This window comes from Physella acuta, unplaced genomic scaffold (assembly GCF_028476545.2).
Source record: "Physella acuta isolate Inbredline_101_S28 unplaced genomic scaffold, ASM2847654v3 ptg001700l, whole genome shotgun sequence".
NCBI classification, from domain to species: domain Eukaryota; kingdom Metazoa; phylum Mollusca; class Gastropoda; family Physidae; genus Physella; species Physella acuta.
Genome location: NW_026733213.1, coordinates 124,436 through 138,451, shown reverse-complemented (window position 1 = coordinate 138,451; position 14,016 = coordinate 124,436). Strand labels below are relative to the sequence as shown.

General features: G+C 42.2%; 1 protein-coding gene across 2 annotated transcripts; it reads left to right on the top strand.

Annotated features, from left to right (window-relative positions):
• Nucleotides 1-1,544: 1,544 nt before the first annotated feature.
• LOC131929983 (aplysianin-A) lies at nucleotides 1,545-11,808 on the top strand. 2 transcript variants are annotated; one of them, XM_059286370.1, is made up of 10 exons: nucleotides 1,545-1,677; nucleotides 2,105-2,181; nucleotides 2,673-2,909; nucleotides 4,351-4,510; nucleotides 4,810-4,911; nucleotides 5,125-5,259; nucleotides 8,277-8,363; nucleotides 8,485-8,596; nucleotides 10,722-10,807; nucleotides 11,097-11,808. In XM_059286370.1, the coding sequence occupies exons 2-10, from the start codon at nucleotides 2,109-2,111 to the stop codon at nucleotides 11,677-11,679; spliced, it is 1,575 nt and encodes a 524-aa protein (XP_059142353.1). In that variant the 5' UTR covers nucleotides 1,545-1,677; nucleotides 2,105-2,108; the 3' UTR covers nucleotides 11,680-11,808. The 2 variants fall into 2 exon arrangements, with proteins under 2 accessions (XP_059142353.1, XP_059142354.1); XM_059286371.1 differs by having other exon boundaries at nucleotides 1,592-1,751.
• Nucleotides 11,809-14,016: the final 2,208 nt, after the last annotated feature.

Below are 14,016 nucleotides of genomic sequence, written 5' to 3'. Positions count from 1 at the left end.
GGCAGCTTTGTTGATCTTTACAGATGGTCAACACACACGATCAACATCTAGACAACAGGTCAACAGGTAGCACACATGTTCAACAGATCAACACAGAAGGTCAACACAGGAGTTCAACACACATGGTCAAGAGGTCAACACAGAAGGTCAACACAAGAGTTCAACACACATGGTCAAGAGGTCAACACAGAAGTTCAATTTAGCTAATGTTGAGGAGAATACATAGCATCACACCTCTAGGATGTAGGTACTAGTTGAACTATAGGGTACGGTCTGTCTGCTACATTAGTTGTGTATATATTCCACCCACTACATTAGTTTAAGTTTATGATATGTTATGCCCACTACAATAGTTTCTAAGATATATTCTACCCACTTAATTAGTTTCTAGCTCCCAGCAAAGCTTAAGTTATGATCAGAATATCCCCATGCCTGTAGATTAGACAGAGACATGTAAATATTGTTTAGAGATAGGAATTGGTCATTCCGGTAAGCAAAACTGAAAATGTTTTGAACAGCTAAACAATCGAACAATACGCCTTTCTCAAAAAAAAAAAGTTTTTGTAAACTAATTCAAAGAAGAATTCTGTTTTTCTTGTTTTTGTTAAGACATTTTCTTAGTCGTACGTGTTGATCAGAGTAAGTGCTATGTGTAAGCTAACAAGATTTTTGTTGACCAATCGACATACAGTAAGCGATGTAACCCTCCTCACTGTGCATGACTGCTGTTCTTGCGCATGCGTATTTCACCGACACACGATCGAATTGATCAAATGCGGGGGTGAATGTGTTTGTGTTGATCTAACCTGACAAAATGATCCAGGGATTCTCAACACTGAAGTGTACTGGCCACATGACGGAGATGGGAACACTGAAACACGCAGTTAACGATCGATGATAAACTTGGCGTCAAGTTGACTAGAGACTTGTGATCACAGGCGTAGCGAGGGGGGGGGGGGCGGACCGCACCGGGTGACACCATTTAGGGGGTGACACTAAAGCAAAAAATAGCAAAATATATAGAGAAAAATTTGAGGGGGGGGGGGGGTGCAAATCGAAAGTTTGAGAGGGGGGGGGATGCAAATCGAAATTTTGCAATTTGTCCCCGGGAAGGGTCGCTACGCCTCTGGGGGGGGGGGGGGGTGAAACCATTAAGTGCCGCACCGGGTGACACCCGACCTCGCTACGCCACTGCTTGTGATGGCATGTTGTTTGAAATACTCACGCTGACCGTAGGGCTTGTCCACAATATCGTCATGCTTGTTCGATAGAGATGTGAGACACACACATCAGGATGTTGGGCTATAGAGATGTGTGACATCACGATGTTAGGATACAGAGCACACACCAGGATACTGGGCTAAAGAGATGTGAGATACAAACATAAGGATGAGAACCATCTGCCTAATTTTGTATTGATTATCTCGAAACTTAATTAAACCTGACAATGAAGTTTACGTTCATTAATTAGGTTTTAATAGTGTCAGCAAGTTTTCTAAAACCGTTTGTAAGTAACTAGAGTCTATAAGTTAATTAGATATTAGGTAAGTAACTAGAGTCTATAAGTAAATTAGATTTTAGAAGTTTCGTTCTGTTCAAGTTTTTTTATTCACTCGTTGCCACGTGGTAGATATTCTGTATCACTGTCGTCTGCCACAGGTGCTAGACTTACAGAAGGTGAGTATTTACCTGAGGTCAGTTTACTTCTGCAAGTGCCGTCTGGAAGATGTGTCAGCCATTCCAACAGCCTTGTAATATATATTATGTAATATGTAATATGTAATAGAATGTTTTTTTTTTTCAATTTTAGCGTTTTGCTGGCTTATATTTCGTTTCGTTTTTATTTGGGGTCGTTGTTAAACTAATCAAACATTTTAAGTGTTTTTTGTTTAGCTTATTATTGCCTCTTCTTGGGGGTCATAGATCATTTATCTTAGATGAAGACATTGCTTTTTAAAATGCTAACTAAAGCAGAGTAATCGGTTTGTTAAAATTGTAATTTACCTTTTAAGACAATGAGTTAAATGAGTTAAATAAAGGAGTAAAAAAAACATTGAATTGACCCTGTATAACGGAGTTTAAAAGATTGAATTGACCTTCCCAGGAAGATGAAAGCCCTGATACTTTTCGGCCTGATTGGCCTAGCACTGACTCAGAGTATCCCCAACAGTAGGCAAACAGGTCAGTTGTTTTATGGTGTCAGACTGTCATAGGTCAGTTGTTTTATGTTGTCAGACTGTCATAGGTCAGTTGTTTTATGTTGTCTGTCTCATAGGTCAGTTGTTTTATGTTGTCTGTCTCATAGGTCAGTTGTTTTATGTTGTCAGACTGTCATAGGTCAGTTGTTTTATGTTGTCTGTCTCATAGGTCAGTTGTTTTATGTTGTCAGACTGTCAAAGGTCAGTTGTTTTAGGGTGTCTGACTGTCAAAGGTCAGTTGTTTTAGGGTGTATGACTGTCATAGGTCAGTTTTTTTAGGGTGTCTGACTGTCATGGGTCAGTTGTTTTATGGTGTCAGACAATCATCAATATTTGTGTCACATTCGATCCACATGTCATTTTCAATATTACATGTCACTTTACGTGTCAAATTTCATTTGTCGTTTCATATGCCAGTTTGATGCCACATCCCTTTATACATGTCACATGTCAAATGTCATATCTTTCTGCCAGATGACTGTCAACGTGTGGTAGACATCGCCATCATCGGCGCGGGGGCATCAGGGGCATATGCCGCCTACAGACTCAAAGACAGCCAGCAGGTCATTGAACTGGTGGAGATGTCCGAACAGGTGGGAGGCCGGCACTTGACCACGGCATTCCCAGACTCACCTGACATCCCCATAGAACTGGGCAGGACCGTGTACGCTGCTCACCATTCCAGGGTCGTTCGTCTCCTGCAAGAACTGGGTGAGTTGTTGGTCAACTAGGTCAGTTGCTGGTTAACTAGGTCAGTTGCAGGCTAACTAGGTCAGTTGTTGGTTAACTAGGTCAGTTGTTGGTTAACTAGGTCAGTTGTTGGTTAACTAGGTCAGTTGTTGGTTAACTAGGTCAGTTGTTGGTTAACTAGGTCAGTTGTTGGTTAACTAGGTCAGTTGTTGGTTAACTAGGTCAGTTGTTGGTTAACTAGGTCAGTTGTTGGTTAACTAGGTCAGTTGTTGGTTAACTAGGTCAGTTGTTGGTTAACTAGGTCAGTTGTTGGTTAACTAGGTCAGTTGTTGGTTAACTAGGTCAGTTGTTGTCTGGTCAACTTGCTAGGTAAGTTGTTGATTGGTCAACTAGCTAGGTCAAATGTTGACTGGTCAACTAGCTAGGTCGAATGTTGACTGGTCAAATAACTAGGTCAGTTGTTGACTGGTCAACTAACTAGGTCAGTTCTTGACTGGTCAACTAACTAGGTCAGTTGTTGACTGGTCAACTAACTAGGTCAGTTGTTGGTCAACTAACTAGGTCAGTTGTTGACTGGTCAACTAGCTAGGTCAGTTGTTGACTGGTCAACTAGCTAGGTCAAATGTTGACTGGTCAACTAGCTAGGTCAGTTGCTGGTTAACTAGCTATGTAATAGGTAAGTTGTTGTCTGGTCAACTAGCTAGGTCAATTGTTGACTGGTCAACTAGCTAGGTCAATTGTTGACTGGTCAACTAGCTAGGTCAGTTGTTGACTGGTCAACTAGCTAGATCAGTTGTTGACTGGTCAACTAGCTAGGTCAGCTGTTGACTGGTCAACTAGCTAGGTCAGTTGTTGACTGGTCAACTATCTAGGTCAGTTATTGCTTAACTAGCTAGGTGAGTTAGAGTGTGGTCAACTAACTAGGTCAGTTGTTGACTGGTCAACTAGCTAGGTCAGTTGTTGACTGGTCAACTAGCTAGGTCAGTTGTTGGTCAACTAACTAGGTCAGTTATTGACTGGTCAACTAGCTAGGTCAAATGTTGACTGGTCAACTAGCTAGGTAGGTATGGGGCTGTGTGGTCGAGTTGTCTGCGTGATGTAGGAACCTGTTCTTAAGACCGTCATTTGTCCCTTGACCAAATAGCAGCTCATGTCTAAACCAGATGATGTGATACATTTGGTGAAGATGTTAAATTGGTCAGTTAGTTACGTAAGTTTCATCATTGCGATATTAATTACATCTTGTCTGCCGTTTGTATCGGTAAATTAAAGCTAATTGTTTCATCTAATTAAAGACAGACAAACAAAGTTTAAAACAAAATCGTCAAAATAGTGAGGTTAGCCCGCGTCTTTCTTGGTGCAACGGTTTAAAAACGGATAGATCTGATGCAATCACTTGACTCTTACACCAGTATCCAGTGGACGAGCCCACCCTTATCACGTGACAACCGTCTGTCCCCAGGACTTGGCCAACTGCCGATAGCCTCAGGACGGCCGATAGAGATGAAGAGCAGCTACTACCTCAGGGGTCAGTTTTTCCAAGAGGAGGACATCCAGAGGGGGGTCAGGCTGCCCTACAACATGACCCAGGAGGAGAGGGACAACCAGGGACAAATCAACAGGTCAGGAGATCACGTGACTGGTCAAGCAATCACGTGACTGGTCAGACTGTCACGTGGCAATTCACACTCCCATGTGTCGTTGAGACTTTAAGTTGACATTCATGGATATATTAATATAAATCTTGGCATATATATATATATATATATATATATATATATATATATATATATATATATATATATATATATATATATATATATATATATATATATATATATATATTTATTTATTTATTTATTTATTTATTTATTTATTTATATACATATATAGATATGTCTAATGATTTGACTAATTAAAGGCACTACCTAAAGAAACTGACAGACTGGGACCAAGATGTACTACCCAGAGAACAAATCCTTCTTCTGAAGGTCAAGGATGGTCGTTACCTTTATGAGCTTACGTGAGTATTGTCGTCTTTGAGTAGAGAGCTCAACATAGTAACTAGATCATCTCCAGTATCGCAGCTTTCATAGCAACGACCATTAGCTTACAGTTACTGGCACTGAAGTAGATTCTGTAGATCATTAGCTTTCAGTTACTGGCACTGAAGCGGATTCTGTAGATCATTAGCTTTGAGTTACTGGCACTGAAGCGGATTTTGTTCTGTCTGCAGCATCGACGAGGCCTTGAGCTACGTGGCGAGTGACGAGGGTCGTGAGTACTTCCTGGACTACGTCAAGACCAGGTACGCCGTCTACAGAGACTCTAGCGCTGTCCTCATCTTCGCCAACGAGCTGGAATACAACAAGTAAGTCTCTGGCAACTTCCGGTCACATGCATGACCTCACTTCCGGTCAGAACAGTCCCCCGCTCACTAGAAATCTAAAAAGTTTAAATTATTTCGTTTTTGAAAGGCTAAAGATGCATACAGTTTTACATACTTCGTAATGAATTAATTTTGTGAAAGCTTTTTGAGAAAAAAAAATCTTACAAGGTGGGCTGAGGTGTGTAGAGAGCATAAATAATGAGGAAATTGAATTATTTTATCAAATAATGTTTATTTTGCAAAATAACAGTATGTATCAGATTTGATACAGTATGCAACGGTGGGTAAAAATTTGTTAAAATTGACAAAAAAATATTTTTTACTTATCATTGAAAATTTATTGAGTAATTATTAATTTGAGTAAAACACTTATTCATCACAAATCTGGAGCATCAGAAATTCATTTACAAGATAGTAATTTAATTTTTTTTACAATATTGCTATTACCAGTTATGTCATATTTCTTAGTAATCATGCATCTTTTTATTGTGTCAGTGAAATAAGCAGCATCACTTTGCTCAGCAGGACCTCTATATAGTATAATTTGAAATTGTTATTGTTTTAAATGCAAAGTAGTTTTTAATGACTCAAACTTGTTGATATTAAAGAAATTAGAATATATCTACAATGCTGATATTTGTCCATTATTAGAACTTTTTCCTATGCAATGAAACCAGAGACATGACTGTTAGAAACCAATGAATTGATTTATTTCTGTTATATCAAAGACTTCAAGCTTTATCTGGATTCCTCTGTGCAATGTAGATCTAGAAAATCCTTTCACCCAGTATACTAAGATAGTCTTTATCCATGGTGTGAAATAAAATAATCTTGAACAGCCGGAAGGCCTTGCACTAAAAACTATATTGGTCAGTTCCTATTCCTCACAAATAATAGAAAACATTCATGTGTTTTAGTTAACCACTTTGCTGGACTAGCATCTGCTTACATCTTATGAATGTACATGTTATAAATGTAGGCCTACAGCTTATGAATGTATATCAGAATAAAGTCTACCACTTTACTTTCTCCGAACCAATCCCTTTATTCTCTCTACATCACTTTCTAAGTGTTCAATTTCAGTTACAGTAACACCTTCAACATCAGGTAAATAAATAGATGAATAATTAGACATTAGTGACCAAAGAAATATGCAGTTTCTATTTCAGACAGAATTCTTTTGTGAGAATCTTTACCCATCCTGTAAACAAAAAATTCACTACAAAAGAAACTATATATTATTCTAGATTTATTTACATTATCTTCATGCATGCGCAAATTAAATTATAATTTAAATATAAATAATGTATCACTGCTACTTTTTATATACTAGAGGATTAGGATTTTATTTGCAAGTATTATTATAATACTATATGCAAGAATGTCATTCAAATATTATTATGCCATTTTTTTAAAAACAATAATTGCAAGTAATAAGTACAATATTTACTACAGGCCTAGTTATTAGATTGTAACTTTATAAGATGAATAATCAAATATAACACCAACTTCACTTTCATTTACATTCTCCTTGAGGTCTACCATCTATTTAATTCAGAACAGTTTTGCGACCAAATTTATCGCTCGCTCTAGACAAAAAGAGATCCTGTAAAAATAAATAAAACAATGTCAGCACCAAAACAATCTCTAATCATTCATGAACTTCATGGATTTATAAATTAAGTTTTAATTACTATTATAAACATAAGTAAAGCACCACTGCCTATGGTAATTATTACTGTTTGCGTACCGGTATGAGGTAAATAATAAGTAGCCTAAGTATGTAGGCCTATGCCTAATATTATTACTATTTTTCTTCCATAATAATTACTATACTACTTTCTAAGCTTATTAGACCCAAACACTGTCTCTGTGTATGAATTAGTATGATTAGAGAATTATATGCAAGTTATTCTAAGCAGCAGCTAGTAAATATCAGTCTAAAACTATATTATTATTGTTATACATTATGACACCTTTTTTGGTCTTCAATAGCAGCACTACACTGTACACCCTTTATTATAGGCTTATTATAGTAGCACATTGATCTTCTGTATATATATAGTACTGAGTAAGTGCTAAATCTAAGTAAAATTAGTATACAATAGTCTACAGCTTGACTATGTTACTATTGTTACAGATTTTGACACTATTTTTCTTCTATAATTTACATATTATTATTGTAAAAATATGAAAGAAAAACAAACCTAAGCTAATGTAAGAACCAACAGTTGACTAAAGTCTACCTACTAGATGTTAGGAATTGTTCTATCAACTAATTATTATACTACAGAAAAGTCACTACACAGTAGTCCCAGCTAATGTCATGGTCATACCGTTGCATGGTGTATCAAAACTGTTACATACCGTAATTGGACATTATCAGCTCAAATATAAAGAAATAGTATGCAAACAACTTATTTTTACGTAAAATTACTCACCTGAGATTGGTGAATATTTTTTTCAAGAAGAAAAACACGGCCTGTGAATTTTTATTATTTTCTCAAAAACACCTCGATCTCAGCTGTCCGACCAGTGTAAAAAAACGGAATCAAACTCGAATTGTGTGATACGAAACACACCTATAATCTGTTTCGGGTATGAATTTGGGTCAAAAGTGATCAAGCTAGAGTATGGCATATTAAAAACTCAGATTTTAACATGTGTGTAGATTCAATGGGGGTTATTTCACTTTGTATCAAAATTGATACAACATGAAATGAAGGGTTAACGTCACCTATTAGCCTTATAGTAATCCCATCCATCCATCATCAACCATACATTGTAGACAGATGTATCTACACAAACACACGACAATTGCTCCGTGTGTACACACGACAATTGCTCCGTGTGTACACGCGACAATTGCTCCGTGTGTACACTTGACAATTGCTCCGTGTGTACACTTGACAATTGCTCCGTGTGTACACACGACAATTGCTCCGTGTGTACACACGACCATTTCTCCACGTGTACACACAATTTTCCTGTTATTCCAGCGAATCAACCTCCTTCTACAAGGTGAAGGACGGCATGCAGTCCATCCCTAAGACAGCGGTCAAACTTTTCTTGGCAGCCAGTGAAATGTAAGTACGTTTTGTCAGTCACAAGTAGATAATGTCATGTCAGGCCTTAGTGACAATGTCATGTTCTCTGATAATCTCTTAATGAATAAACTCCCTGACCCTCTAATATCTGGATGACCAGGAACAAGCTGACCTTCAACAGAAAACTTGAAGCCATCCAGCGACTGTCTAACATGACGTACCTGCTCAAACTGAAGGAGACCAAAACAGTCGATGGTCGAATTCGGGAGACGGTGAGATACAGCTATACTTACACATACATACATATGTCGTTTAAACTATATACCGACATCAAACGGAAATAATCGACAATCATCAACAAATGCCCTAAACTCTACTACAACTCTTAATCCTAACGATACCTTCCGAAAATACATAAACCACAACCCCTGACCCATAAGTCCAGACCCACAAGACCCGACCCGACCTTTTAAGACCCGACCCGACCCTCAAGACCCGACCCGACCCGACCCACAAGACCCCACCCAACCCACAAGACCCGACCCACAAGACCCGACCCTCAAGACCCGACCCGACCCTCAAGACCCCACCCGACCCACAAGACCCGACCCACAAGACCCGACCCACAAGACCCGACCCTCAAGACCCCACCCGACCCACAAGACCCGACCCACAAGACCCGACCCTCAAGACCCGACCCGACCCTCAAGACCCCACCCGACCCACAAGACCCGACCCACAAGACACGACCCACACGACCCGACCCACAAGACCCGACCCTCAAGATCCGACCCACACGACCCGACCCTCAAGACCCGACCCGACCCGACCCACAAGACCCCACCCAACCCACAAGACCCGACCAACAAGACCCGACCCTCAAGACCCGACCCGACCCTCAAGACCCCACCCGACCCACAAGACCCGACCCACAAGACACGACCCACACGACCCGACCCACAAGACCCGACCCTCAAGATCCGACCCACACGACCCGACCCACAAGACCCGACCCACAAGACCCGACCCACAAGACCCGACCCGACCCGACCCACAAGACCCAACCCACACGACCCACACGACCCGACCCACAAGACCCAACCCACACGACCCACACGACCCACACGACCCACACGACACGACCCACACGACCCGACCCACAAGACCCGACCCACAAGACCCGACCCACAAGACCCGACCCACAAGACCCGACCCACAAGACCCGACCCGACCCGACCCACAAGACCCAACCCACACGACCCACACGACCCGACCCACAAGACCCAACCCACACGACCCACACGACCCGACCCACAAGACCCAACCCACACGACCCACACGACCCGACCCACAAGACCCAACCCACACGACCCGACCCACAAGACACGACCCACACGACCCGACCCACAAGACCCAACCCACACGACCCGACCCACAAGACACGACCCACACGACCCGACCCACAAGACACGACCCACACGACCCACACGACCCGACCCACAAGACCCAACCCACACGACCCACACGACCCGACCCACAAGACCCAACCCACACGACCCACACGACCCGACCCACAAGACACGACCCACACGACACGACCCACACGACCCGACCCACAAGACCCGACCCACAAGACCCGACCCACAAGACCCGACCCACAAGACCCGACCCACAAGACACGACCCACAAGACCCAACCCACACGACCCGACCCACACGACCCGACCCACAAGACCCGACCCACAAGACCCGACCCACAAGACACGACCCACAAGACCCAACCCACACGACCCACACGACCCGACCCACAAGACACGACCCACACGACCCGACCCACAAGACACGACCCACAAGACCCGACCCACAAGACCCGACCCACAAGACCCAACCCACAAGACACGACCCACAAGACCCGACCCGACCCTCAAGACCCCACCCGACCCACAAGACCCGACCCACAAGACCCGACCCACAAGACCCAACCCACAAGACACGACCCACACGACCCGACCCACAAGACACGACCCACAAGACCCGACCCACAAGACCCGACCCACAAGACACGACCCACAAGACCCAACCCACACGACCCGACCCACAAGACCCGACCCACAAGACCCGACCCACAAGACACGACCCACAAGACCCAACCCACACGACCCACAAGACCCGACCCACAAGACCCAACCCACAAGACACGACCCACACGACCCGACCCACAAGACCCGACCCGACCCACTAGTTCAGACCCACAAGACCCGACCCACAAGACCCGACCCACAAGACCCGACCCACAAGACTCAACCCAGAAGACCCGACCCACAAGACCCGACCCAGATGACCCGACCTTCAAACGACCCGACCCTGCCAGAGTCTGACCACAGCCTTGTGTCCGCAGGGTCTAGAAGAGTTCCTGTGTGCCAAACAGGTCATCCTCACCCTGCCAAAAGACTCGATGGATCACCTGCAGTGGTCAGAGCTCAAGTAAGTTCACGTCAGCCGGTTAAAAAAATTTAATCTCAAATATCAATTTTTTTCTCCAACTGAAGTGTCAGATATCTTTCCAACTATAATCCACCAAAAACAAAACGAAAAATAAAAATAAAGTTTAGCATCATTAGAATTATAACTAAAAAACACTATCTTTTGTTTACTCAAAAAAATACAGTTACATCTTTTACTTTTTAAATTTGTTTAGTTATTCTTGAACTGATTACTAGCCTGATCTCGCCTTGTTTACCTAAAGCCATTTTTGTCCTGCCTGTTGATCTAGAACCGACAGAGTGACCGAGGCGCTGGACGCAGTCCGCACGGTGCCGGCCGCCGTCGTTGCCATGGAGTTCGACAAGCCGTTCTGGAAGGAGGGGGACGATGAGGTTGCCAGGTTCACCGACCTTGACATCACCATGTCCTACGTCATGGGCAGGTCCGAAATCTCCGGCAAGTACATCGTGGTGACCAGCGCAGCAGACGGCGATGACGTCAGAGACCTGGAGCGGCTGAACGTGGGGGAGGAGGACGGCAGGCGCGGGATGAACATCTCCCGCGCGCTCTCTCAGCACATCCTCCAGCAGATCAAGCTGGTCTACGGGGTCAAGGACGAATCCCTGCTGCAGCCCACATCGGCCCTTGGGAAAATCTGGACGCTCCCGCCCCACACCGGGGGCACCACGACCTGGAGGGCGCGCCGGAACTTTGATGACGTCATCGCCGTAGTCCAGCGCCCGTCCCTGGTGGACAAGGTGTACGTGGCCAACAGCGACTTCGCGTTCGGCAACCTGGTCTGGACGACGGAGGGGGCGCTGGAGGTGGTGGACACCGTCCTGCACAAGTACCTGGGCGTGGTCAAACCGTAGTTGCCATAGCAACTGGGCTGTGGTGAGGACATGGGGCCATGCCCGACCCACATAGGCGCCTGGAGTACCAGGTTGTCTAAAAGTTGTATCAATCAGATATATGCTTCACATTAAAAATTACGAAACATACTTTTTTTTTACAAGATTTGGAGGTTTATTTTTTATTAAACAACACAGTATTTATGTAAAAAAAATTCTGGGGGGGGGGGGGGGCTTCCCCTAATCTCTTATACCCCCCCCCCCCCACAACAATTTAAAGTTCCCCCCCCCCCCCCACCTTCCCCGTTCGGAGAAAAAGTCTTTTTAAAAAGACTGATGATCTGTGGTATGTGTGTGTGTGTGGTGTGTGTGTGTGGGGGGGGGGGGTGATATGGGACTTCTACAGAGCATCAGCCCACTTACCATGCTTAGGCGCAAAGATTTTGGATGTTAAGTGTTAGGGTTTGGATGAGTTTTAAGCTCAGAGCTTATAGAATCTGCAACCATTTTTGTCATTTGACAATTTTAACAATCACGGTGTGAAATGTAATTTTAGAGTTCTAATTGTGTGGGGTTTTTTAACTAAAATAAAATGTAATTTTTATCGTGGAGCAGTTCTCGAGTTCGAATCCGGGTTCAAGCCAGTAGACTGTCCCTGAGTCCACCCAGCTATTATGGGTACCTAACTCCCGTTAAGGAAAGTAAAGGCGGCTGTGCATAATGCTGACCACACTATCTCTTCATATGCCGAGGTCACAGAAACAAGCGAGCTCTACTTCACTTGCCGTCAGGTTTGTAAGGGGAACTTTACTATTTTCAATTCGCTGAAACAATATAAGGACTAATGTTGATTTTTAATATGCAATAATACAAGTCAGATCTTCAAGGGACGTTACTGCTTTAAGCTTAAAATTACATAAAAATTCAGAGTACATTCCCTTCTGCCTTGTAAACAAAAGATCAATTCGACTAAAATCTAGCCGAAGAAAATACAATCTCTAGAATTCTATCTAAATCTAGACATATGATAGATCTAGATCTACCAACTAGCAAAAAGCAAGTTAATTTATTGAATTTTAACTAGAGCAAATCTCTAGATCTTGCTTAATTAAGTTATAAGTAATTTGAATCTAGACTAGTCTAGACAGCCTATAAGATAATAAATTAATAAGAGTCTTGAATGTAGAATTGAAGAATAGAATTCCACCGGCAATTGTGCTCAAACTTTCTAGTTCAGTAGATCTAGAATCTAGACTCTAGAAACTAGAAATCTAGATCTAAGTAAAGTCTAGATCTAGTAACTAGATCTAGAATCGTAACAATAACCTCTAGATCTAGGAAGCTACTAGTCTAGATCTAGCCTACACTACTTAGTACAGTCACAGGAGTCAGTACAGTGTGTACTAGTACTACTAGATCTAGATCTAGACTCTAGTGGGTGTAGTATAGTATGATACTGAGTGATACTATCACTGATAGAATAGATTAGTATCCAAGTTAGTCAGACAACAAGAAGTATAGGTCTACAATCTACAAAAGTAACAATGTCTTATCCCAAATGGATCTTTGCTTTTTCTATAGGCTATAGCCGCTATACTATGCCTACATACCCAGCTTAACCAAAAAAAATAGGCCTACATTATTCCACTTTTTGTAAAGTAAAGACACATCTTTAATGGTCAGCTGCTAACACATACACTTATGTTAAACATACACACATGACATAGGCCTACACTTAAACATACACACATGACATAGGCCTACACTTATGTTAAAAATACACACATGACATAGGCCTACGCTTATGTTAAAAATACACACATGACATAGGCCTACACTTATGTTAAACATACACACATGACATAGGCCTACGCTTATGTTAAAAATACACACATGACATAGGCCTACACTTATGTTAAACATACACACATGACATAGGCCTACGCTTATGTTAAAAATACACAATGACATAGGCCTACACTTATGTTAAAAATACACACATGACATAGGCCTTCGCTTTTGTTAAAAATACACAATGACATAGGCCTATGCTTATGTTAAAAATACATTTATAGCCTACTAGACACTCTTTTACTGTGTCTGCATATATTTGGTTTGTAATCGGAAAATTCGAGTGAGTAGGCCATGCACATTTTTATTTTTTATTATGATCAGTTGTCAGGTTTTTACCTTTTGGGTTAGGGTATCTCTATTATGGTTTTATTTTAATTACCAGGTAGGTGGAATAACACTAGTGGTTAATTTAATTAATTTATACATTACAAGATGGTAAGGTAAGGGCCAGGGTTATTTATGGGTTTGATATCTGCATCATCTACTTATTTCAAGTTGCCAAAT

Coding starts and splice junctions, on each gene's coding strand:
- LOC131929983 (XM_059286370.1), top strand. CDS start 2,109: ATGAAAGCCCTGATACTTTTCGGCCTGATTGGCCTAGCACTGACTCAG. Junction 2,182..2,672: donor CCCCAACAGTAGGCAAACAG/GTCAGTTGTTTT, acceptor TCTTTCTGCCAG/ATGACTGTCAACGTGTGGTA. Junction 4,511..4,809: donor AACCAGGGACAAATCAACAG/GTCAGGAGATCA, acceptor GACTAATTAAAG/GCACTACCTAAAGAAACTGA.